Source organism: Trifolium pratense, linkage group LG2 (genome assembly GCF_020283565.1).
Source record: "Trifolium pratense cultivar HEN17-A07 linkage group LG2, ARS_RC_1.1, whole genome shotgun sequence".
Lineage (NCBI taxonomy): Eukaryota > Viridiplantae > Streptophyta > Magnoliopsida > Fabales > Fabaceae > Trifolium > Trifolium pratense.
Genome location: NC_060060.1, coordinates 65,931,253 through 65,953,676, shown reverse-complemented (window position 1 = coordinate 65,953,676; position 22,424 = coordinate 65,931,253). Strand labels below are relative to the sequence as shown.

Below are 22,424 nucleotides of genomic sequence, written 5' to 3'. Positions count from 1 at the left end.
AATTCTCATGCTCACTATGTTCAATTTGACTTCAATTCCGTATCTGAATATAAAAGGGTGCATTTGTTAAAACAATGCATACAAATTAAATCAGAATAAATTGAATGACGGTGATTGTCCAGTTTAAATTGAAACATCAAATAAAGGTCCAAATCAATCTTTAAAATATTTGATTTGGCCATATAGAACATAGTTCATTGAACACAAAATAATTAAACAAATGTTGGAAGAAAGTGTTCCTCTGCGATATTTTACAATAAAGGTATAGAGAGGCGCAAAACTTCATCCTTGAGAACCATCTCTTACTAACAGAACACACAAACTTTACAATTTGAACATGTTTTATAAATCAACTGCTGTTAACCTATAGTTCTATATCCCCGGAAAATCATAGTCATAGTGTCCGAAAGCACGATGCAATCCCAATTCCTCTTGTTGTCAAGATCTTTTCAACCAATATTTTCCATCTAATTTCATCTTTTTTGCTTTGTTTTGCTATTTTCTGCTTAAAGTTCCTGAAATGAAAGGATAAGATTTGTTACAATTTGTCTGAATGATTGAGCTGAATTAAGTAAAGTCTTAGAAAACACAGAAATCACATAATATTGTTACCTGCACAAAGGAACTCCACAGGCATTTGGATCAGCACACAGACGAGAATGCAGCTCCAACAGTTGCCACATCCTCTTGCAATGACCACAACCTCCAGGGACTCTCAACTTGCAACCAGCAAAATGTCGAACAAGCAATTCTAGCCCTTTGCAGGATGAATACCTACACGGTTGGTTTTCTGTAAAGTCTTTATCATGCGGGCCAATAGTTCGACAACCATCTCTACATATGTGAACAAGAGCTTCCATTGCATCATATAGTTGCAGATAGACCTGTCTTTCATTCATTTTTCTGATCCTCTCCTTCTTGCTCTGATTAAACAGTACATTCAAAAGCAATTAGACCATGGCCAAATTATCTATTGTGTAAAATACAAAATAATGAGGGGGCAAAGACAGAGAGCCTTACATTTTCTTCTTCAATCATTGATTCCAGAACTTCCTTTTCTAGAACTGGGTGGCTCTGCTTCATTGCCTTCCATCCTTCTGACTCCGAAACAGTTTTGAAGTTTTTTATTATCATACGGTGACAAATGAGACTGAGCCGCGGAGCATCACACAATAATGCAAGTTGAAATACATCAACTACATTATCTAGGGTGAGTAACCCCATTTCTAGCTTCTGTTCGCATTCACGCTTCAAGTGAGGGACCACATATACATGTGACAGCACCAACAAATGTAGGACAAATTCCTTCATTTCTTCTTGCTCGTAACTATGAAAAATGCACAAAAAAATTCAGCACATTTATATGATGCAAAATGCGTTTCAGTCGGAGCAACTACAATACATTCAGAAAAGGATAGAAGTAACTCTGTAACCTTGATCAGCTATGTTGATCTCACTCAATTTTTTTCATTTGTTTCAATTTCACATTTCTACTACTTTGAAATCGATCTACTCAGTAAACCAAAAAAAAAAAAAATTGATCTACTCAGTTTTAAAATTTCTTAAAATTTGTCTATCGGCAGTGAGGTAGTGAATGGATGTATTTGAATATATAAATCAAAGCAATGACATCTAATTTGGTCAAATATAATTCATGATAATATTATGAAGCCTGACCCTACAGTACAGGGAGACAAACATTCTGATGATTTTGAAGTTCATAAAGGGATCAAACGTACCAGGAAGAGTACAAGTATCGAATAAAAACTCGTACTGCATCATGTGGAACCCCAGAGATTGAGATTGTTCTCCACCGATTGAAACGATTTGCTTGCTTCAGCATGCCTCTCAATGTAGGAGAAGCCGCTCCCTGTTCATATAGTATAAAGTGAGTGGTATTCACAACAACTGAATTCAAGATAACATAAAGATCATTCACATTAATATTTAATGACAAAATATTAGTATTCCATGATGACAGCAGATCATACAACCATAGTACTAAGCATGTCTAGTTGTTATCTGTATATAATGTTAGTATTCCATGATGAACTTACAATAATGTTAGAATGAGCGTAAATAATGCCACCATTATCAGTATTAATGCAAACGTCGGCTTTATAACCATCATTGAAAAGACGCTCCCATAAATCTCTTGTTGCTGAAGAGACACAGCTGTTTCGCCCTCTTTGTGCTAAATTATTCATCACCACATACTCGCAAGGATAACCGGTTGCTGCTGATTGAGGCGAAGGAGGTGGAATCGGGATGGATTTCTCAGCATTCTGGAGTGAATTGCCATCCAAGTTAGCCATCAGTTTATGCTTCACTGCTCTGCATAAACAAAAAAATCATCAAGTTTTTTGTAATATTTATATAAATTTATATAAATATAAATAAGGATAAGGATAAGGATCCCTTTTTCAGTTTCTTTTTTTTTTGGTCAAGAATCCCTTTTTCTGTTTCTAGAATCACTGAAATTAAGAAAAAACTGCCAACTGTTGAATTAAAAGAATTGGAAAAGATTATAAAATCTCAAATTTCAATTATTTCCCTTTATTGTACGATTAAGATAAGCCATTACAAATTATGTACCAAAAAAAAAAAATAAGCCTTTACAAATAGGTTTGGATAAGATCGGTTTTTTTGTCAAAATTTTGACTCTTTCTTTATGTATAAGTATAACAAAATTGAGTCTCTTTTTTATAAAAAAATAAACAAGTTGAGCCTATTTTTTTTTTTTGGGACGTAAACCAGGTATCTCTGTGTGCAAGTACAACTGTAGAGACTAGTACATTGAGCTTTGTGGACCTAAATGGGCCCAAGTCAGGGATTGAACCCAATATCTTAGTTAAGCTAAAAGAGACTCGCGTCATCTCATCTAAGTGCTCTTGGATAAATTAAGCCTATATTTATTTATTAAAAACTGAGTCACTATTTTCAAAAGTAATAAATACACGCACACACATCATTACACTAAAATGACAACTCACATATGAAAATTCTTAAATAAGAGATTAATTTCTATGCACTACCAAAAACTGTTTTATACTTGCATCTAATCAAATCGTGCGAAAGAGCAATTTTGATATTTGTTTCTAAAATATCTCCACTAATATCTAAATGGTGAGTCTTTACCAAAAAAAAAATAAAAATCTAAATGGTGAGATGTGATTGACTGCCTGTATGAAAAAAAAAGTTAAGAGATTAATTTCTATGCACTACCAAAAACTGTTTTATACTTGCATCTAATCAAATCGTGCGAAAGAGCAATTTTGATATTTGTTTCTAAAATATCTCCACTAATATCTAAATGGTGAGTCTTTACCAAAAAAAAAATAAAAATCTAAATGGTGAGATGTGATTGACTGCCTGTATGAAAAAAAAAGTTACATTGATAGTGTATACAAATTAAATCTTAACGAGAATCATTGAATTAAAAGAAAATAAAATATGCACTGATAGCGTAAAATTATTTTACACAATCATCCAATAACAATCGTGTATTCCGTAAAATGACCCCCACTACATCCACTTTAATGGTATGACATGGAGAAATAGAGGATTCCTATTGGGCGTTAGCGTAAAATTAATTTACATTAACAGAGCATGTCTATTAAACTGTTCAATTAAAGTTTAAAAAGTGAATTATATGCATGAATTATGATAAAACATTTCTTTTTTTTTTAATTACCAACATGTGCCCTTATGACACATTTTAGCTTTTCCCATATTATTCATGATTAAGATAAGCTATATTACTTTACCATAAAAAGAAAAAAGAGCTATATTACAAGTAGGCTTCAATAAAATTTTACCACTTTCTTCATAAGTTATAAATTGTAAAGTTATTTCTACATGATATGAATAGAAGATTGAATACCTATTTATAAAACTAAATAAATACCTTAAATAAAATACTATAACTTTATAGAATGAGAATGTGAGATACTTATATTGACTGAATATGTTTTTTTTTTGTCTAGTAGGCTAGTTGTTAGACTCACACATTTAAATGCGGAGAAATATGGAATTCGGTGTTCGAACCTCAGCCACTCCAATAATGTATCTGGTAGCTACCATTTGAGCTACACTTATGGGACGAATATGTTTTTTATTTGAATGAGAATGTGAATGGAAGTCTTTTTTTTAAAAAAAAAAACTAAACAAGGAGCACACTCCTATGTCCCAAGCCAATACCACCGGATATTATGAACGGAAGTTGCAAATATGAATCAGAAACAAAACATGGAGAAATGGGCATTCTCATTTGTATGTTGAGAATATCCTTCATACAGTTTTGTGGTAAGACCAAAACTACACTTTGCAGCTTCAACAGAATCACATTGTTATCGTGATTTCGCGAAACCTACCTCTAATCGAAGCATCAATGTCAAATGCTTCCATGCTCAAACACAACTATTATCATGATTAGTTCCATGTAAATCTCAAAATAAATTTTGATTATGATTATGATTCTCCATTGTATGATCATAATTTAATAGACTCAATTAATTAATTTTTTTAATTAATCAATGTTTTAAATAATCAGAATTAGTATAAATAGAATCCAAAATCTACACGAAAAAACAGAGAATCTAACTGAATTGATTAAGATTTGAGTCAAGAAATCAACGAATTCATGATTCATGAACAACAACAATCTATATAATTTAATCAAATATTTTATTATTATATTATAAAAGGAATTAAAAATTGGCATCCAGAATCTGATATCAAATAAAAATGGAAATGAATTTATTGAAACGGAAATGATAAAGATGAATATAACGTAATGTGATGTAATAATAATAATAATTTATTACCTTAATCGAAGCTTGAAGTATTTATTCTTCCTTTGTTTGTTCCGCGCCCAAACGACGACGTTTTTAATGTATGATTGATTATTATTTATATTTTATTATCGAAATGGGAAAACAGAAAACGGAAAAGGAAGGAAGGAAGAGGAACGGGGTGTTTGGTTTTGAGAATGAATGGAATTCAATAAAAAAGTGTTACCCTTTGTTCGTTCTCTCTATCCTTGAGTTACATTTCAATGGAAACTAAGATTATATATATAAATATTAAGTCTACCTGTCACTCAAGGTGTTTGCTGCCTAAAAATATCATCAACATCAATGTCCACCTTTTGCCACGCATATATTTCTTCAGTCTTATCTTTTCATACATACATAGATATTATTATTATTATTATTTTTTTAAGATAGATAGATATTATTGTCTGTTATACAATTCTTTATTACTACTACTACTACTTCCTAACAATTTTATAACAAAAAATATCTTTGTTGGATCATTTTGTGATGATTGACACTGAATTTTGTAGGAATAAAAATGAAATTAATTGATGTCAGAATTGTTATTCGAACATAAGATATGTGAGTTTTATTTTTATTATAAGGTTAATGGTAGTAACAAAATTCAAGTTTTATTCAAAGAGATAAAAGAGAGGATTGAGAATTCATTTGGTGGATCGATGGAAGAAACGCTCTGAGCTAGAGGTTAGATACTAAGCGTGGAAATGACCGACGATGCAAAAAAAAAAAGGGGGACACATTAGAAAATGCTCTGACACGCAAGTTAGGAGGTTGAGGTTAAAGTGAGACATACCTTAAGAGAAGTGAAGAGTTTTGTGTATATAAACCAATGTACGTGACATTGAGTTTTGTTCGACCTAAAAGTTAGGTTAGAACAATTAATATTAAAGATAATGTTTAAAAAAAAGTGTTGTTAATATTTAATTAATTTATTTTAAAAGTTTATTTGGCATTGTGGTAGATGAGGAATTCCTCACAAGAGATATTTATCGTGAAAATAAATGGATTTGAATCCTCTTCAATTTTTCTTCATGTTTTCTCTCATTTTGCATAATTCAATGATTGATATATGAAGTAGGAGATTGAATCAACGTTTTGTAGCTATAGATACAATGCGCGTCAAGTTTGCATTTACCGCAAAAACAAACAAAAGCTAAATAGTTCACTTTAGTCCATTAAACGAACTTTCTTATGGAGATTAATCACCACCACAATTAACCTACTAAGATCTTACATACTAAGATGATGCTCATGAAAATGGTGAGGCTTGTGTAACTGGAATCCACTACTAATTACTACGTACAAACAAAAAAGACATGGGTCGGTTTGTCATGACATTGTCATATACATCACATATAGTAAATTTGATCATATAAACCGTCCAAAGTGCTGCTAAATTTGAATGAATTGTAAATGAATTTTTCTACACAAGTGATTATACTAAATTGTCAAGAAAAGAAAGAGACAATTTTTGCTACATCAATCTTCAAAACAAAAATTGCCAAGTTGGATTGAACTTTGAAGGTGGCACATAAAACATCACTAATTTGAATAGCGTGCCATCTTTCACTTTCACCAAACAAAGAAATGTGTCAATTTCAGACGAAATATTAAAGCATAGAAAACGGTGATGTTGATTAGTGAATCACTCATGGCCTTTGAGTTAAATCTACTTTTTAAAATTTCAAACTTATACACATGAACAAGACAATAAGCTGAGTTGGTTATATTACAAGTTAATAGATTAATAATGTGATCAAATCAGTGTGACTGCTTGTTTAATTGCATCCACCAATAAATATTAAAAAAAAAAACTAACATGACATTTCCATATTTTAAGAAATAAAACGGTTCTCGTGATATGTACCAAAAAAAAAAAATTCTCGTGATTATATATGACTCATTTGGTAGGAATATTGCGTGTAATATTTAAGGATTAGGGTTTGAACTATGATACTCTCGTTTATTTACCTTAAAAAAAAAAATTCTAACCACTGAAATACTTGAGAAAAAAGAAAAGAAAATGTCATATAAAAAAGGACTCTAGTAAACTGATGAGAAGAAGTTTGGCTACACTACACATAGAGGAGAATTTTGTGTGCAAGATAGTCTTGGGCCTTTAGCAGAATTGCAATTTTAATTTTGGAAATGGAGGGCCGAAGCCCAAGTAGTATATTGCGAAAGCTTCGACCCCATGACTCTTTTTTTATTTTGCCCTCGAAAAAAAAATCAGAACGCGTTTTTTGAAGTTTTCTTGTTCAAATTCAGGAAAAATTCAGAAAACACATTCCGAAGCTTTTTTCAAGGCAAAAAAAATCGAAAAATGTGTTCCGAAGTTTTTATTTTGTAGGGCAAAAAAGAAAATCTGAGGGGGGAATTGAAACGTGGGGGGTGGGAAGAGAAGCTATCTTGCAATTTTTGTTTAAAAAAAATGAAATCTTTTCAACATATTGTCACCAAAAAATTAGTCCAACAACAAAAAATGGCCCGTGAAATAAAGTATTGCAATTTTTGTTAAAAAAGTTTAGATCTGACCCAACCTAAAGAAATTTTCTCTTTACACCCCTCCCTCCCTGCGTTTATTATTATTTTTTAATTATTATTTTTTTACAAAAAATAATTGGTTAATATATTATATATAAATGGATAACAAATTATGATGATTAACACATCAACTATTTCTCACTAAATACTAACTATATACTTTAGAGAGATTAATTTCAAGATACCTTAAAGGAGATTAGCCGTTTGATTAAAATTTTCAAACCTTTGTATGCCATATAATGCCCAAATCTATACATCTAAAATGTGACCCGAATCCGAATGAGTAACATATTTTGAGTCAAACGTCATATATTCATCCAAAACTTTAAGACAATAAGTTAATAAATTACCTATCTTATAAGGCTCTAATACCATTTGATGGGGAGTCCGAGAAAGTTAGGGAGAAACAACGGTTCAAATGTTTTAGAACCACAAGAGAATGAGACGCCACATCTCCATATAAAATCTTAACACATTAAGTTAATGAGTCATCTCTTTTATAAATCAAACATTATTCTCATTATCATCAATGTGAGACTTAACCACTTATATTTAAAATCCAACACAATGTTCTTGTGGTTACTAACTAAAATGTACCTATAGAATTGTTTCATGATTTGATTATTAATAATATTAATTACTTATTTTATTATAAAAGATTTACGATCGAATGTGCACATAATTTTGTTAGGTGACAGTATATATAAAATAAACAACTCTTATTAAAATATTACAACATTAATGTTATATTTTAAAAAGACCTTTCTTGCAAGTCTATATTCTAGAATATTTTAATTCCTATGAGATTTTGTTTCTCAAATTAATGAGATCACAATATAGTAGCAACAAGTAGCAACCATCCATCATCCACATAGTGACATAGTCATACAATTTTTTTTTTTTTTTGACAGTCATACAATTTGATAAAGGGAACAGTTAGCAATAGTATACAAATGGAAAAATAATCATGGTGATGGTAGTTGTGAAATGATGAAAACCAATACTGAATAACGGAATTGAATTTGCTGCAGTTTTAAATCTTGCAGTTTGGTGCATTTCCATATAACATGTGAGAGAGACAAAGAAAAATTTGTCATGAGAGAGAAAACAGATTTTCAACAAAAATAATAAAAATATTGCTTTGTGTGTTAAATGCAGGAACTGCACCAAAATTGGACGGTAGTGAATCCTCATCCCTGAATAACTTGACAAAATGAATCTACTAAATGCTACCAATGCAATATCACACATTATTTCTCAAGCTCAACAATTTCAATCACACATTTTTATTAATTTTTTTAAATAGTTTTCCAAAAACACTAGCCACATTCATGCACAGTACATGTCTCTCATAAGTCATTTTTATCAATGAATTAGAAAAAAATGTATCACGCACGAAATGATATGGTACATACAAATTGAGGGTTTGTCCTTATTCTTTGTGCGTGCGAGTGTGTGCATGCCAGGGAGGGATATTGAATTGAATGACACATAGTAGTGGATGTATTGAATAAAAGCAAAGCAATGGTCTTGGAACCATGATTTTCCCCACACCCATTCTGCATCTGTAAGCAATAGAAGTGAGCATATAAAAAACGGTCAAACTTGCTGACCATCTTGGGCTTGCTGATGTTTCAGAGTCAAAGGTTCTAGCTTGCTAGTCTTCCCATCACTGTTACCTAAGCTAGCTCAAGACACAATACAAAAGATAAAAACATATCATTCTTTTTTCCACTCAGAAGAGATCTATCGTATCAGAGGTAAGTCTCACATTAATTAGAAGAGTTGAAGTTGAATATTTTATAAGTGATATGATTAATAAACTTAATGCCTTAAAGTTTTAGGTGAAAATGTGATGTTAAAATTACTTGTAAGATTGTTTAATGTCTAATGTGTTGATTCAACCTAATGAAACTTCCCCTCACGGTCCACACATTCGAGCATTGAAAGACACTAAATATGAATGACTTTGTTTACATTATTACTAGTTTTTAAGTTACATTGATACACTTTTTTATGTGACAACGGTGTGAACCACATCTTTTATTCTACAATTAGAGATGAAGAATTTCACATGCCCATTCAATACAATTCACACTAAATATGAATGTTTCACTTGTTTGGACTAGTTTAATCAAACGATTGCTCGTAATTGTAAGGTGAGGTTTGCCCCCCTCACTTGTAAGCTTATGTTAAGGTCACATCTCATCTCATGCAATGTGTGACTTTTAACACACTTCATCTTACACCCAGGATTAGACATTAGAAGTGTGATTCATATGACTGATAATAGTCATGATAGCAAGTGGTCCAACATTTCGCACATATGTTATGATAACATCATAGAATTAGGATTTGGGTCGGACTACACTCAAACCTACAAAACCAACTTTCAAGGTTATGATTAGTCTAACTCATAAACACATATTCAGATCATATTTCATCCAACATATGATTTTTAACACACACCTTTCATGTCCAAGAGTGGACATCTGAAGTGTGATTTGAGTAGTCTAATATCAGTCACCTAATAGCAAATGTTTCAACGAATCTTAGATAACTCTAATATTATTTTAGAAATTTTTAGTAGATCTTTCTCAACCATTACAAATCCGATTTGTAAAACAAAAAATTACACACTTTTTTTTTGTCAAGTGATCTAATGGCTAGAATTCACCTCCTGAGATGAATAAGTATGAGATCCCGAATTCGAATTCTGACCCTACATATAAAATACAATATTCTTACCAATTGAACTATGTTTACGAAGATTTATAAACTTATATTTCAGATCATATCTCGTGCAATGCGAGACTTTTAACATTGAGATTGAATCCATAAAAAACAAATAAGAATTAAGTATGTGATATAGTGTAATTAATAAAATCATATGATAGGGAATTAAATAAACTCTAGTATATATGTATTCTTTTGTGAGTGGGTAGCAAGTTAGGATAGAAGAGGAGCGTCTTCACCTGCATAAGTCTTTTTCTTTGTTTCTTCCTTTTTATAAAATGTTTGATGCTATGTTACCACCACAGACTCAAAGTGGTCCAGCCTTTCACACGTGAAGACGCTCCTCCCTTGCTATTTTATTCACGTGTGTTATCATATTTACATCAATTCTTTCTTAGCATTATTCCTATTTGTGGCCCTCTTATATCATTTTAATTCCCCTCCAAATTAATCACTTTCTTCTTCTACTTAATTAACCATTTATATGCACAAAGGAAGGACTATATAATATATTGCAACTCATTGCTAGAAACAAAATTGTAATCAAGATGGGTCAATCTTACTTTTCTTGTTAAGAAAAATAATTCCTCTTATATATATATGAAATTATAGTCTTGAGTGTAAGGTGAGATGTGACCTCTTTATAAAACTACGTTAATTAGGGTGTGGATGACTTTTTCATACATTTTTTTAACACATCTCTTCCACACTTATGACTGAATATTTAGATTTGAGTGATTTGAGTTGATCTGAACAAGGGTTTATAAGTAAGATGCAATCACCCCATCTGATTTTTGTGATGATGAGTTAGACACAACATCCATTTTTTAAGATGGTATTAGAGACTCTCTAAGATTCATTGAACCACCTGCTATCAGGTCGCACACCATTTATATCCACGCACCAAGCCCAATAGTGTTGGGTGTGAGGCGGCGTGTTATGAAGTCTCACATCGGATGTGAGTTGACCTGAACAAGGGTTTTTATGTAAGAGACAATTTTTATCTTACAAGTCGGTTTTGTAAGGATGAGTTAGACCCAATACTCAATTCTAAGAATTATAACCGATCCAAAGGTAGTTCTCTGGTCCTCGAGGAAGGAGACTCAATAATCTAAAGTTCGGCTGTGTCAAATAACTTTTTTTGGTCAAGTAGTCGAATGAATAGAAATTCATCTCTTAAGATGAATAAATGAAAAATTATGCGCCCTGTATATAAAATGCAATATTCATACTAATTGATTATTATTAATAAAAAAAGAAACATTAATAAAAATCAATTACATTACTTAATAAATTATGTTTTATTTTGAAATATTTGAAAAATAGAATTTAAACAAAAAATAGTAATTTTTCTAAACCTCTATTATGAGTTTTAAAATGTCTCCTCTTAATAGATTTAGGCTTTATAATATGTTGGATCAACTCTAAATTTCATAGCAAGTGACCCGATAAATTTTATTTAAACTTATATATCATGTTAGACTTTAGATTTAGTTAATTACTGATTGGGGTAAAAATGCATCCATGTGACATGCTATATAAGATAAAACGATGAACGTGCTTGCAAATTGCAATGTAGTATATGATGAATCATGAAGATAATTGACTACTATTTATTTGTGTGAGAAGTGTAGTGTGATATCTTATCTGGCAGTCAAGGACTGTTAAAGATGTCATTCCACCAGTTTTAATTGCATCCCAGATTTTGGATCTTGTGTCATTTACTTTAATCTAATTCCAACCTTTAACTAGTTTCATTTATTTAATCTGCAATGTCCATTAAGAAATAATCAATATAGTGCTAGGTTTATAAATTTTAGTTGAATTGGTAGAAATTTCGAAATTATTAGGTTGAACGTCATGATCAGAGTTTGAATCTCGATTCATCACTTTATATGTGTGAGTTTTTAATAGTTTGTCATTTTGTTTATGTACAAAAAACATATAGTGTGACATATGTGATGATTAACATTTGGATCTTTTAACCATTTTGGTTAAGAGTTTGATTTATAGTCTATACGTATGAAAACATGTTTGTCGTAAGTGGTCAGTTTCTTAAATGAATTTCAATTATCTCGAAATATTATTCTTCGCGGCAGCACATAATGATATCTTAATCTACCCATAAAAATAAGAAATATATATCAATGACACATAACATCTAGTGTCTTTGATAAAAAATATTAAGATTCACTATGTTCTTCTGGTCATCCTCATTGGTATATTAAACTCCCCATGAGACAGTGTTTTCTGATTATTTGATTAAGAAAATAATTTACCTTAGATTTTAGAAACAAAAGTGTGAAGACTTCTATTTAAAAAAAAAAAGTGCAAAGACTTCATGGTAAGTGAGATTTGAGAGTTGAGACTCACTATATATTCAATGAAAGGCAAATTTAACAAAATTACTGTCAAATTTTAAAGTGTAGTTTTTATTAAAATTGCAGTGGCGCAATGTGATTCTACGAAAAAAGATGTTGTTACAGCAATATGTTGTAACACATAGTAATCAATATCCGCCATCCGATTAATTATACATCAACCATTGACATGATTTTAACTGAAAAGACACCGTTTTAAATTTAACCTCGGATTGACGGTTAAGATACAACGGTGAATCTTTAATCCGTGATTCTACTTATCCAAACATGAATCCAAACACAAGCTGATAGCAACACTGGTTCACACCAATATCACTGTGGTTGGTTACAGTAGTGATATACATTGATGAGCATGCAAATAAATTGATAGCATATATAAACGACAAAAGAACTGAATGAAAGGCAACAAAAAGCATATTAATCAACTTTATCTTGATGCCTGTAATAGCACGCACGATGAGTTAATGCTATATCAGAACTTGTTCAACTTCTATTACTATAACTTTTAACTGAATCTAAGATTTACTTTTAAGTTCAAATATTGAAATCCCACTGCTAGTATTACTAGTCAAAAATCAAAATGAAAAATAATTGAATATTACCGAATGGTTTTTTTGTGATGACACGAATCTAGGTTAGAATCAAAGATACAAAATAGAGAAATGAACAATGTAATTTAGGGTTTCAAAGCTTGTGAATACATAGTGACTCTTAAAATATATAGTAAATACTAAATAAACTAAATTACTGTTAAGCCCAAAGTCCAATTACAACCCAAAGTCCAATTATATATTTCCATATAGTCTAACGGCTTGAATCATAGTTGTGTTAAATTTGTATGTAAGTTATACCGTATGTGGGATTGTGATTCTCTGTTGCAGAAAATAACACAGTTTTCACTTAGTTTAAGATTTTAGTCATTAATTTTAGGGTAAATGATCATTTACCCCCCTGCAAAATAAGCAAATTTTCGTTTACCCCCCTATGCAGATTTTTTTTCTGTTTACCCCCCTGCAAAAAATAGATTCACTCATTTTGCCCCCTGTGTGTACAGCAGGACATGTGATTGTGCAAATTTGCTGATGTGGCTTGTACACGTGGAAAAAAATATTTATATTTATTTTTAACTTCCACGTCAGATAATATTTTTTTCAAAAAAAAAAATATAATTTTTTTTCCTACAAAATTAATAAAACGAATTTTTTTCCAAAATAAAAAGAAAATCCTACAAATAAAATTTTTTTCCCTACAAAATTTTAAAAAATTCCTACAAATAGTTTTTTTCGTACAAAATTATTATTTTTTTCCTAAAATAAAAAAACGAATTTTCATATTTTTCTCCCAAATAAAGTTTATTTTCAAAATAGAGATATTAAAAAATTATTTTCAAATCTTTTTGATTTAAAAAAAACAGAATCTTCGCCGGTTTGCTTCCACCGTCGTGATCATATTCGTCGTCATCTTCTTCAATCACCGGAATCTTCTTCTACTTCGTTATTGTCTTCTGCTTCCTTCTATTTTTCTAGTTCTAGGACAAATGATTTTGGTATAAGAGAAAAATACGAATAAAACTTCTTTTTCTATTTTTTTTAATTCAAAGAGATTAACAAAAAAATAATGTTTTGTTTTTAAAAAATAAAGATCATGTTTTTTTAATTCAAAAAGATTTGAAAATAAATCTTTAAAATTTTTATTTTGAAAATAAACTTTATTTTGGAGTAAATATTTATTTTGGGAGCAAAATAAGAAAATTCATTTTTTTTTTGTTGGAAATTTTTTTAAATTCTTTGTAGAAAAAAAAATTACTTTTTTTGCATAAATTGTTTTAAAAAACTTTGTAGGAAAAAAATTTATTTGTAGGATTTTTTTGGAAAAAAAAAAAACCATTTTTTTATTTTGTAGGAATTTTTTTATTTAAAAAATATATATTATCTGACGTGAAATTTAAAAAATAAATATTAATTATTTTTTTCACGTGTACAAGCCATGTCATCAGATTTGCACATTCACATGTCCTGCTGTACATACGGGGGGTAAAATGAGTGAATCTATTTTTTGCAGGGGGGTAAACAGAAAAAAAATTTGCATAGGGGGGTAAACAAAAATTTGCTTATTTTGCAGGGGGGTAAATGATCATTTACCCTTAATTTTATCAAAAAAAAAGAGAAAAGATCTTAGTCATTAATTATAGATCAGATAGTTCAAATTACTGCAATCTTAAAATTATTATAAACAACTTTAGCTACATATTTTAGATCAGACGGTCCTGATCTTTACAGCATCATGTTGTAACAACCGGAAATCCAGATTCCTATATTTGCTATATATTGTTGTGCATTGTGACTAGAAAATATAGAAAGGACGACTTCACACATTTACTTCAACCGTATTTGTTGGATCGAAAGTAGAAGTTTTAGATTGTAATGTAGATTTCAAATTTATTTAAATACAAAATACCAAGCTTAAAATCTCGATTGTGCAATCTCAATCCAACAACCAAAGATTTGTGTGTGTATGTCGATTTAATTGTTCATATTTCATGTTGTAACAACAGGAAATCCAGATTCTTATATTTGTTATATATTGGTATGCATTGTAACTAGAAAATATAGAAAGGACGACTTCACACATTTATTTCAACCGTATCGAAAGTAGAAGTTTTAGATTGTAATGTAGATTTCAAATTTATTTAAATACAAAATACTGAGCTTAAAATCTCGATCGTGCAATCTCAATCCAACGACCAAAGATTTGTGTGTATGTCGATTTAATTGTTCATATTTGATGCTAGTTGATGCCTTTTTCTTTTGATAAATAATGTTGATGCTTAGATTGTTATAAACCATGTACCAAAAAAAATTGTTATAAACCAACCTATTATACTCTTGATATTAGGGATGATATCTTTTTTTGAAGAAACATTAGGTGGTGCTAATTTAGTAGACAAAGATGTCTGAAACCAAAAAAGATAGAGACAGGGGAGGCCAACAAGTGAGACCATTGATAATAATGTGCGAATGGAACTTAGGTGACAGGTAAGGTCACGGATCAACTCATAGAGTTATAGTTTATAATTTTATTGATTCATCAAGAGTCATAGACTCATAGTTTACGATAAAGATATTTTTAAAATGAACTTATTGAAAAGAAGAAAAAAAAGTTTTTTTATTTTATTTTATTGAAATTTAAATACAGTATATTGCCATTTTTCAACAAACTAAAATTTAATCTATCATAAAAATTCGAGTTCAATTTCTGAAAGAAATAATTATTTGTCAGATTTTGCTTACCATATTTTATTTAGGCACACACACTGAATAATTATTTGTCAGATTTTGCTTACCTTTCGACACAAAATAATATGTTTAATGACCCATACAATCTTAATTGTGCATTTTAATATTATACTAGCTTTAGAAATTTTTTTCCTCTCATAATTTACAATACTTTGTAGTTTCTATTGTTTGTATATTCTTTCTAACAAATTCTAGTTGCTTGAGGATATATAATAGGATTAAGCTTTAGTCGCTTTCTTCTTTCTTTTTTGATATACTAAAGCTTTGGTCTCTTTCTTTATTGATGGCTAATGTAGACAATCAGAATATACACACAATAATACATCAATATACTCCCCTCCGGTCCTTTTTATAAGGAACACTTAGGGCAAAAAATTTGGTCCATTTTATAAGAAACTTTGACCAATTTTCAAATATTTTAAATGTTAAATTTCACTTATGCCCTTATTTATTATGAGAGAAAATTTAAAAATAAGTAAATTAGTTGAATAAAGAGTAATTAAATAAGGGTATATATGAAATAAATTTAAATTTATAAGAGTATTAAATGAAAATAATAATGTTAAATGTGATTCCTTAGTCTGTGTGATTTTTTCAAAATGTTCCTTATAAAAAGGACCGGAGGGAGTATTATATATTATAGGTAAGCTAAGCTATTTTAAATTGTAATGCATATTAAATTTAGAAAAGAAAGATGACTCAGATCAACACTATTATATATTTATTGCCTCTTTTTAAGTGCATTATTCAACAAAATAAGTTGACATGAAAATTGGCATTGCCAAAGTCATGATTCAAGGACTTATATATATGGGAGGGGGGGGAATTAGGCAGAAATAAGGTGGACAATGTCCATGATGAAAACTAAGACCAAATTCAATCCTTTACCATCATATATGGGACAAAAGTGATTATCCTACAGCTGTCCTAAACTATAGGGAAAAATAAAAAGTGGTGTAGCATGTACCTTATGGAAAATTCTTTGATAGACACAAATATAAATATGAAGTGTTAGGCTCACTAACATAAACAAGCAAAAATTAAAGAGAAAAAAAATAAATGATATTGATTGATGTGATTATATTATTTTTGATTTAAATTTTTGAATCTGTGTGTGTTCCTAAATAAAATATGATTTAGGTTTGTGCCTATCCAAGTATTTCTCGTACCTTAGTAGTGTGCCGTAGGAAATATTCTTTTGTGCTCACATGACCAAATCAAAACATGAAAATACATAAAAAAATAATTAAAATAATATAATAAAAAACAATTTTGAAGCCCACGCTAATTAAATGAGTGTGTGACCAAAAGCAAATTTTGGGTGCATAGACCATGCAAGAATATCTGGTGCCATAGACTCAACATTTGGAGGACATTTTAACAAATCATAGTTCATTTCCTAATGAAAATTTCTATGAATGAGAGATTTGGTAACATCATTCTTTCTCAAATTAAGAGTCCAAGATCAATAATGACGAGGATAATAAACCAGTCCAAAATCAATTCTAAAGACCAATATAGGTTTTAAGGTGGCACCGACACGAAATCTTAATTTTTGAAACCTGCAGATTTCAACAAAGTTGTAAATAATTAAAAATTGAAGCAACAGGTACATGAAATCAGGTTCCTAAGCAGTCTATCAGAGAACAACCCATCTAATTCAAAACCACTAGACCGAACCCATATGAGTTTAAGATTCAAACAGATGTAATAGACTCAAACGAGTTTCTAAAAGCAAAACGTCAGTACACCGACATTGCAACGGCCGTCGGAAAGCACACTGGCCACCGTCACATACAAATCTGACGTTAGCAACCCCTACGGGGTGAAAGAGGTAATGCGAAGGGCAAAGCCACTCGTCGCACCACCACCCACAGCCTACATGTTAAAAGAAGGAGAGTTTGGATATTGGAGAGGAGGCGGTGGTGGTTTTCGTATTTGATTTATATAGTTGTCTATTTGAGTACATAATTTATATAATCCATGATAAGAAAATCCAATTAATCGATTTTTTTTAGGTTTACAATAGAAAATTTCATGCATACTCTCGCGACTAGATCAAATATAGTAGCTTAATTAATCAAGCTAACTAACCAGCATAATTATTTTTTATATCTAATATAAAAAATACAATATATTCATAATTTCTTATATTGTGTTGTGTACCAAAATATTTTACTTCTACATAATAGAGATGTTAAATTCAATTGCATAAATGCGTGAGGTCAACACTCACTAATACGTAATAATTTTTTTCTAACGATACTCCTACGTAAGAATTTATTTTCGGTAGAGAAAGAGGGCCAAAGCCGGAAGCCCAAAAAGAAAAAAAAATTATATGGTTACACGAATGTTCCTAGGTATACAAAACCTGAAAATGTCATCAAAAAGGAGATTTTGAGATTCCACTGAGAGGAGTCTCGATTACATGAATTTGAAAAGAATTTATAGAAAAAGCTAAAATTAACCCGTCAATCAGCACTTCTATTTTCCTCCCGTCATGTACGTTCCTAAGTAAGAATTTTATTGATGGATATTGGATAATTCATAATTGTATATTTTATCCGTTACTATGAACTTTGAATTTGGCCCTTAGAGATGCATCTTACCTAATTATTATCTTTATATAATAGTCTAATAATTACAATTTTACTTTTAAAATAAAATATATCTTTTGAGGCAGTAGTACTTTGCTACTCCTCTCTTTTTTAAAAATAAAAAATAAAAATAAAAAATAAAATAAAAATAACAATAATGAATTGGTCCAAGTGGTAAGAATCTTGGTTGTCTTAAGCATGTGGTCAGTGGTTCGATTCCTAGTTCATGCATATCGAAAAAATTCAGTTGCGAGGGGAGAACCCACCTTAATATGCCCACAAGTTTCTCGACGGAGATTAGTCATTGCTTACCTAAATTTTTGTCATAAGAAAAATAAAATAGATTTTTTTACACAAAAAATAATAAAATAGAAAAATTCAATTTATTATAAAAAAAACAAAAAAGAAGAAATTTCCAATTTTGAAAACCCTGTAATTGTATTGTATTATTGTATGTAACTGCTAATTAACGTCCCATTAAATCTGATTCTGTTTGTTTATTTTGGCGGCACCAAAACCGCTACTTCACTTCCCCCACTCACTTGCATCCATTCACCACAAAATCTAATCTCTCTCTCTCTCTCTCTCTCTCTCTCTCTCTCTCTCCAAACACTTCCTACTATTTAGCAACACTTACCTTCTACAACGACAACTTCATTCAAATAACACAACAAAAGTCTCAACCTTTGAGACACATTTTTGTTCAAAATCAAACATGGGTAGTTTTGTTGACACCCCTTTTTCTTTGTCTAGTCTACTCTGTCATGAACAAGATGAATCCATCTTCATCTTCCAACAAGATGAAAATGACAATAACCCATGTTTTCTTTTAGACGATGAAGAAGAATACATTCATTATTTGTTCAAACAAGAAACAGGATTTGGATCCTTATCTTATGATGATGTTGATGATGATGTTGATTCAAGTAAAAGCTTATTCTGGTTCAGAAATGCTCGCTTAAATGCTATTGATTGGATTTTCAATGTTAGTTTTCATAAAACTAATCAAAATTTGTTCTTTTTAATCACCCTTTTCTTCTTACATTGTTTTTTGATTAAAAGTTGTTATTTTTTTTATTCAGACACAAGCAAAATTTGGATTCACTTACCAAACAGCTTATTTATCAATCACTTATTTTGATCGGTTTCTTTCAAAACGATCCATTGATGTAAGCTTATTAACACTTATTCATTAATCACTTATTTTCAAAATTTTAATTTTTTTTAGATTTTTCTAATTTATTTTATTTTATGCAGGAATCTAAACCTTGGGCTATACAATTACTATCAGTGGCATGTTTATCAATTGCAGCAAAAATGGAAGAACAAAGGGTTCCTCCATTATCAGAATATCCAATAGAGTATAGATTTGAGAACAAAGTTATCAAAAATATGGAACTTTTGATTTTGAGTACTTTGGAATGGAAAATGGGATTACCAACCCCTTTTGCTTATTTGCATTATTTCTTCACCAAGTTCTGCAATGAATCAAGATTAGAAACAATAATCTCAAAAGCCACACAACACATTGTCACATTGGTCAAAGGTAATTTTGAGTAATTTAATGAATAAAATGAAAATGTGAGTTTTTAATTTGCATAATTAAAAAAATGTTTTTTCTCTTTTGGTTTTCACTACCGGTATCCAGCCAATTGGACCGCCTAATCTGGTTCGGAGGTCAGTTTTGGTTTCAGCCTCCTCCCGATCGTAGTTCCGAGGATCGAAATGTGGTCCTCCGTACCAAGTCAAGCACCAATCGCAACTAGACCAACTAATGATTTTTTATTTTTTTTGTATGCAGAGTTTAATTTGATGAATCAAAGACCATCTATAATTGCTTCTGCTTCTATATTAGCAGCTTATGATTCCACATTAACCAAAAAAGAAATGGATCTTCGGTTAAGTGTAATCTCATCATGGGGAAATCTAGAGAGTGTGAGTTTAATTAGTCATATTAATTAATTTATTAAGACTTTAACAAATTTTATTAATTTGTTAATTTCTTTGTTTTATGTTATAGGGACAGGTATTTTCTTGTTACAATGTTATACAAGAAAAGAGGATAAACAAAGTTAAGAAGACACCTTCATCGGATTTATTATTATCAACAGAGACAAATTCCACATGTGATGTTGTTGAGAACAAATCTAATGGTTGTTTAGGAGTTAAGAGAAAGCTTGGTTATGAAAACAATGAAGAATGTCAAGAACAAAAGCTACAAAGACTTTAGTTTATGATTTTTCATATAGGAAAATTAATTAATTTGATTGGTGTTTAATTAATTACTGATTGGATTATTATAGGATTTTTTTTTAATTGGAAAATTATTATTGTTGTTAGTTAATAGGCCTAATTAGTTGATAGGTCTATGGAGTATTATCCACCATTTTTGTGGAATGATTTGGTATTGATTTTTTTAGTAGCCAAAACCAAAAAAGTTTCTGCAAGTGACAACTAAGAAGATAGAGAGAAAAGAAAAAGGAAGAGTAAATAAATAAATGAAAAAGTTGTTATAGCTTTTGTTTATCCAATAGTGAGTAAGGAATTTGTGAGTGAAGTGAAAGTTCACAAGGATTGTGGTGGTGAAGTGAAAGATGTTACTTAAGTGAAAGCAAGAAAAGCTATGTGGAGTTGAAGTGGAACACTATTTATTAATTATTCATAGTGATATAGTGTTTGCTTTTACAACTGTAATTTCATTTTTTCTTTTTTTATTTCTTTCACTTATTTTTTTTTATTTAATTATTTTGTTGTGACTGGACTTATTGGTATGGTTTGCTTTCAATGATGTATTGAGAAAGGGTTGCATTGAGAATGAGAAAATGGTTTTGTATGATTTTATTGATGTGTGTAACAATTGGGTTTGGGTGACTTTTGTTTTTTATAAAGAAAATTTAGGATGAGGGCATAATGTCTCGGTCTAAAACAGACCTCTCGCTAAGAATATTAGCAGGATTCGAATTTATAATCTTTCAGATTTAAAATTTATCTTTTAATCGTTAGATCAAATTTTAGAATATGGTGATTTGATAAAAGCATGTAAAAGTTGAAAGTGATTTGATTATTATGGATTTGGTTGGGAGGCAGGGAGGGAGGTTGCTTTTCATGAGGAATGTGAAACTTTCTATTAACTGTTTGGGTGTACTGTGATTTAGTTGTGTTAGAGACCTATAAGTGGGCATAAGATTTGGGGGCATTGGACTTGTACGGTTCAATGGTTGTGCTTGTACTTCCTAAACTAACAATTAAAGGACATAATCTAACAGATTTTCTTTTACATAATTTAATAACTTTTACTTTACATAAGCTTTGCCCACTTGTGTTTGGATTTGGATCCTCAACAATGTAAACCATCTATCCGGGTGGATAGAGAATCCGAGCACGGCCCAGCCGTATTGCCTTTTTTGGTTCAGGTTGTTTGAAACAGGTTTAGGGGTAAAACAGGTTCAAAAACATGTCACCGGTGTTCAAATCCCCTACGTAGGTTTACCTAAAACGACGTCAGATGTCATTTTGTGCTGGGGGAGGGGGTTACAATTGAAGTTCATGCACAAAAAAAAAAAAAAAAAAACAGTAGCATAGAAAGCACAACACCTCCACACCCTAATCCTTCTTCGTCCTCACCATCCACAAACACCATTATCAAACCGGAAAAAACCCTAATCGTCTCATTCTTCTCCCTCGTCTCAACATAATTTCTTCATTCGTGTCTTCGTTCTTTTACATCCTTTGTGTAAAAAAAAAAACTCTATCCTCCTGTATATTAATATTTATATGTCTGAACTATAAATATCTCTATCCTCTCTATATTAATGTGTGTCATCTTGTTTTCCTTTTAAAAATGTAGCCTTCTTGTTTTTTATTTTGGTACATTTTGACAAGCTGAGACACCTAAAGCTTGCTCTGTCATTCTATTGTAATGGGTGCACATCATCAGAGCCTATCTCACCTGGTAAGTTGATAAATTAAAAACTGATTTTAAATTGTACAATTTATTTGGATTAAATTTAAAAGTGAATTGAATGTAGAAGT

The 22,424-nt window shown here is 30.5% G+C and overlaps 2 protein-coding genes across 3 annotated transcripts; one reads left to right on the top strand and one right to left on the bottom strand.

Annotated features, from left to right (window-relative positions):
- Positions 1 to 128: 128 nt before the first annotated feature.
- On the bottom strand, positions 129 to 5,129 carry LOC123906330 (BTB/POZ and TAZ domain-containing protein 4). Of its 2 annotated transcripts, none has more exons than XM_045956231.1 (6): positions 4,827 to 5,129; positions 2,058 to 2,334; positions 1,740 to 1,870; positions 1,021 to 1,327; positions 613 to 923; positions 129 to 515 (listed from the first exon to the last, which is right to left on the bottom strand). In XM_045956231.1, the coding sequence occupies exons 2-6, from the start codon at positions 2,313 to 2,315 to the stop codon at positions 395 to 397; spliced, it is 1,128 nt and encodes a 375-aa protein (XP_045812187.1). In that variant the 5' UTR covers positions 2,316 to 2,334; positions 4,827 to 5,129; the 3' UTR covers positions 129 to 394. The 2 variants fall into 2 exon arrangements, with proteins under 2 accessions (XP_045812187.1, XP_045812188.1); XM_045956232.1 differs by having other exon boundaries at positions 2,058 to 2,329; positions 4,827 to 5,064.
- Positions 5,130 to 18,871: 13,742 nt separating this feature from the next.
- On the top strand, positions 18,872 to 21,233 carry LOC123906328 (cyclin-D5-1-like). Its single transcript, XM_045956230.1, has 5 exons — positions 18,872 to 19,377; positions 19,475 to 19,561; positions 19,650 to 19,938; positions 20,194 to 20,327; positions 20,413 to 21,233. Exons 1-5 carry the CDS (start codon positions 19,108 to 19,110, stop codon positions 20,620 to 20,622), a joined length of 990 nt encoding a protein of 329 aa, XP_045812186.1. The 5' UTR covers positions 18,872 to 19,107; the 3' UTR covers positions 20,623 to 21,233.
- Positions 21,234 to 22,424: the final 1,191 nt, after the last annotated feature.

What these genes read in the sequence shown, in the direction of transcription:
- LOC123906330 (XM_045956231.1), bottom strand. Translation starts at nt 2,315, where the DNA reads ATGGCTAACTTGGATGGCAATTCACTCCAGAATGCTGAGAAATCCATC. An exon ending in CGATACTTGTACTCTTCCTG is followed by an intron (nt 1,328 to 1,739) that starts GTACGTTTGATC and finishes CATTTTTCATAG; the next exon opens with TTACGAGCAAGAAGAAATGA. An exon ending in CAATGATTGAAGAAGAAAAT is followed by an intron (nt 924 to 1,020) that starts GTAAGGCTCTCT and finishes CTGTTTAATCAG; the next exon opens with AGCAAGAAGGAGAGGATCAG.
- LOC123906328 (XM_045956230.1), top strand. Translation starts at nt 19,108, where the DNA reads ATGGGTAGTTTTGTTGACACCCCTTTTTCTTTGTCTAGTCTACTCTGT. An exon ending in TTTCAAAACGATCCATTGAT is followed by an intron (nt 19,562 to 19,649) that starts GTAAGCTTATTA and finishes TATTTTATGCAG; the next exon opens with GAATCTAAACCTTGGGCTAT. An exon ending in CATTGTCACATTGGTCAAAG is followed by an intron (nt 19,939 to 20,193) that starts GTAATTTTGAGT and finishes TTTTGTATGCAG; the next exon opens with AGTTTAATTTGATGAATCAA.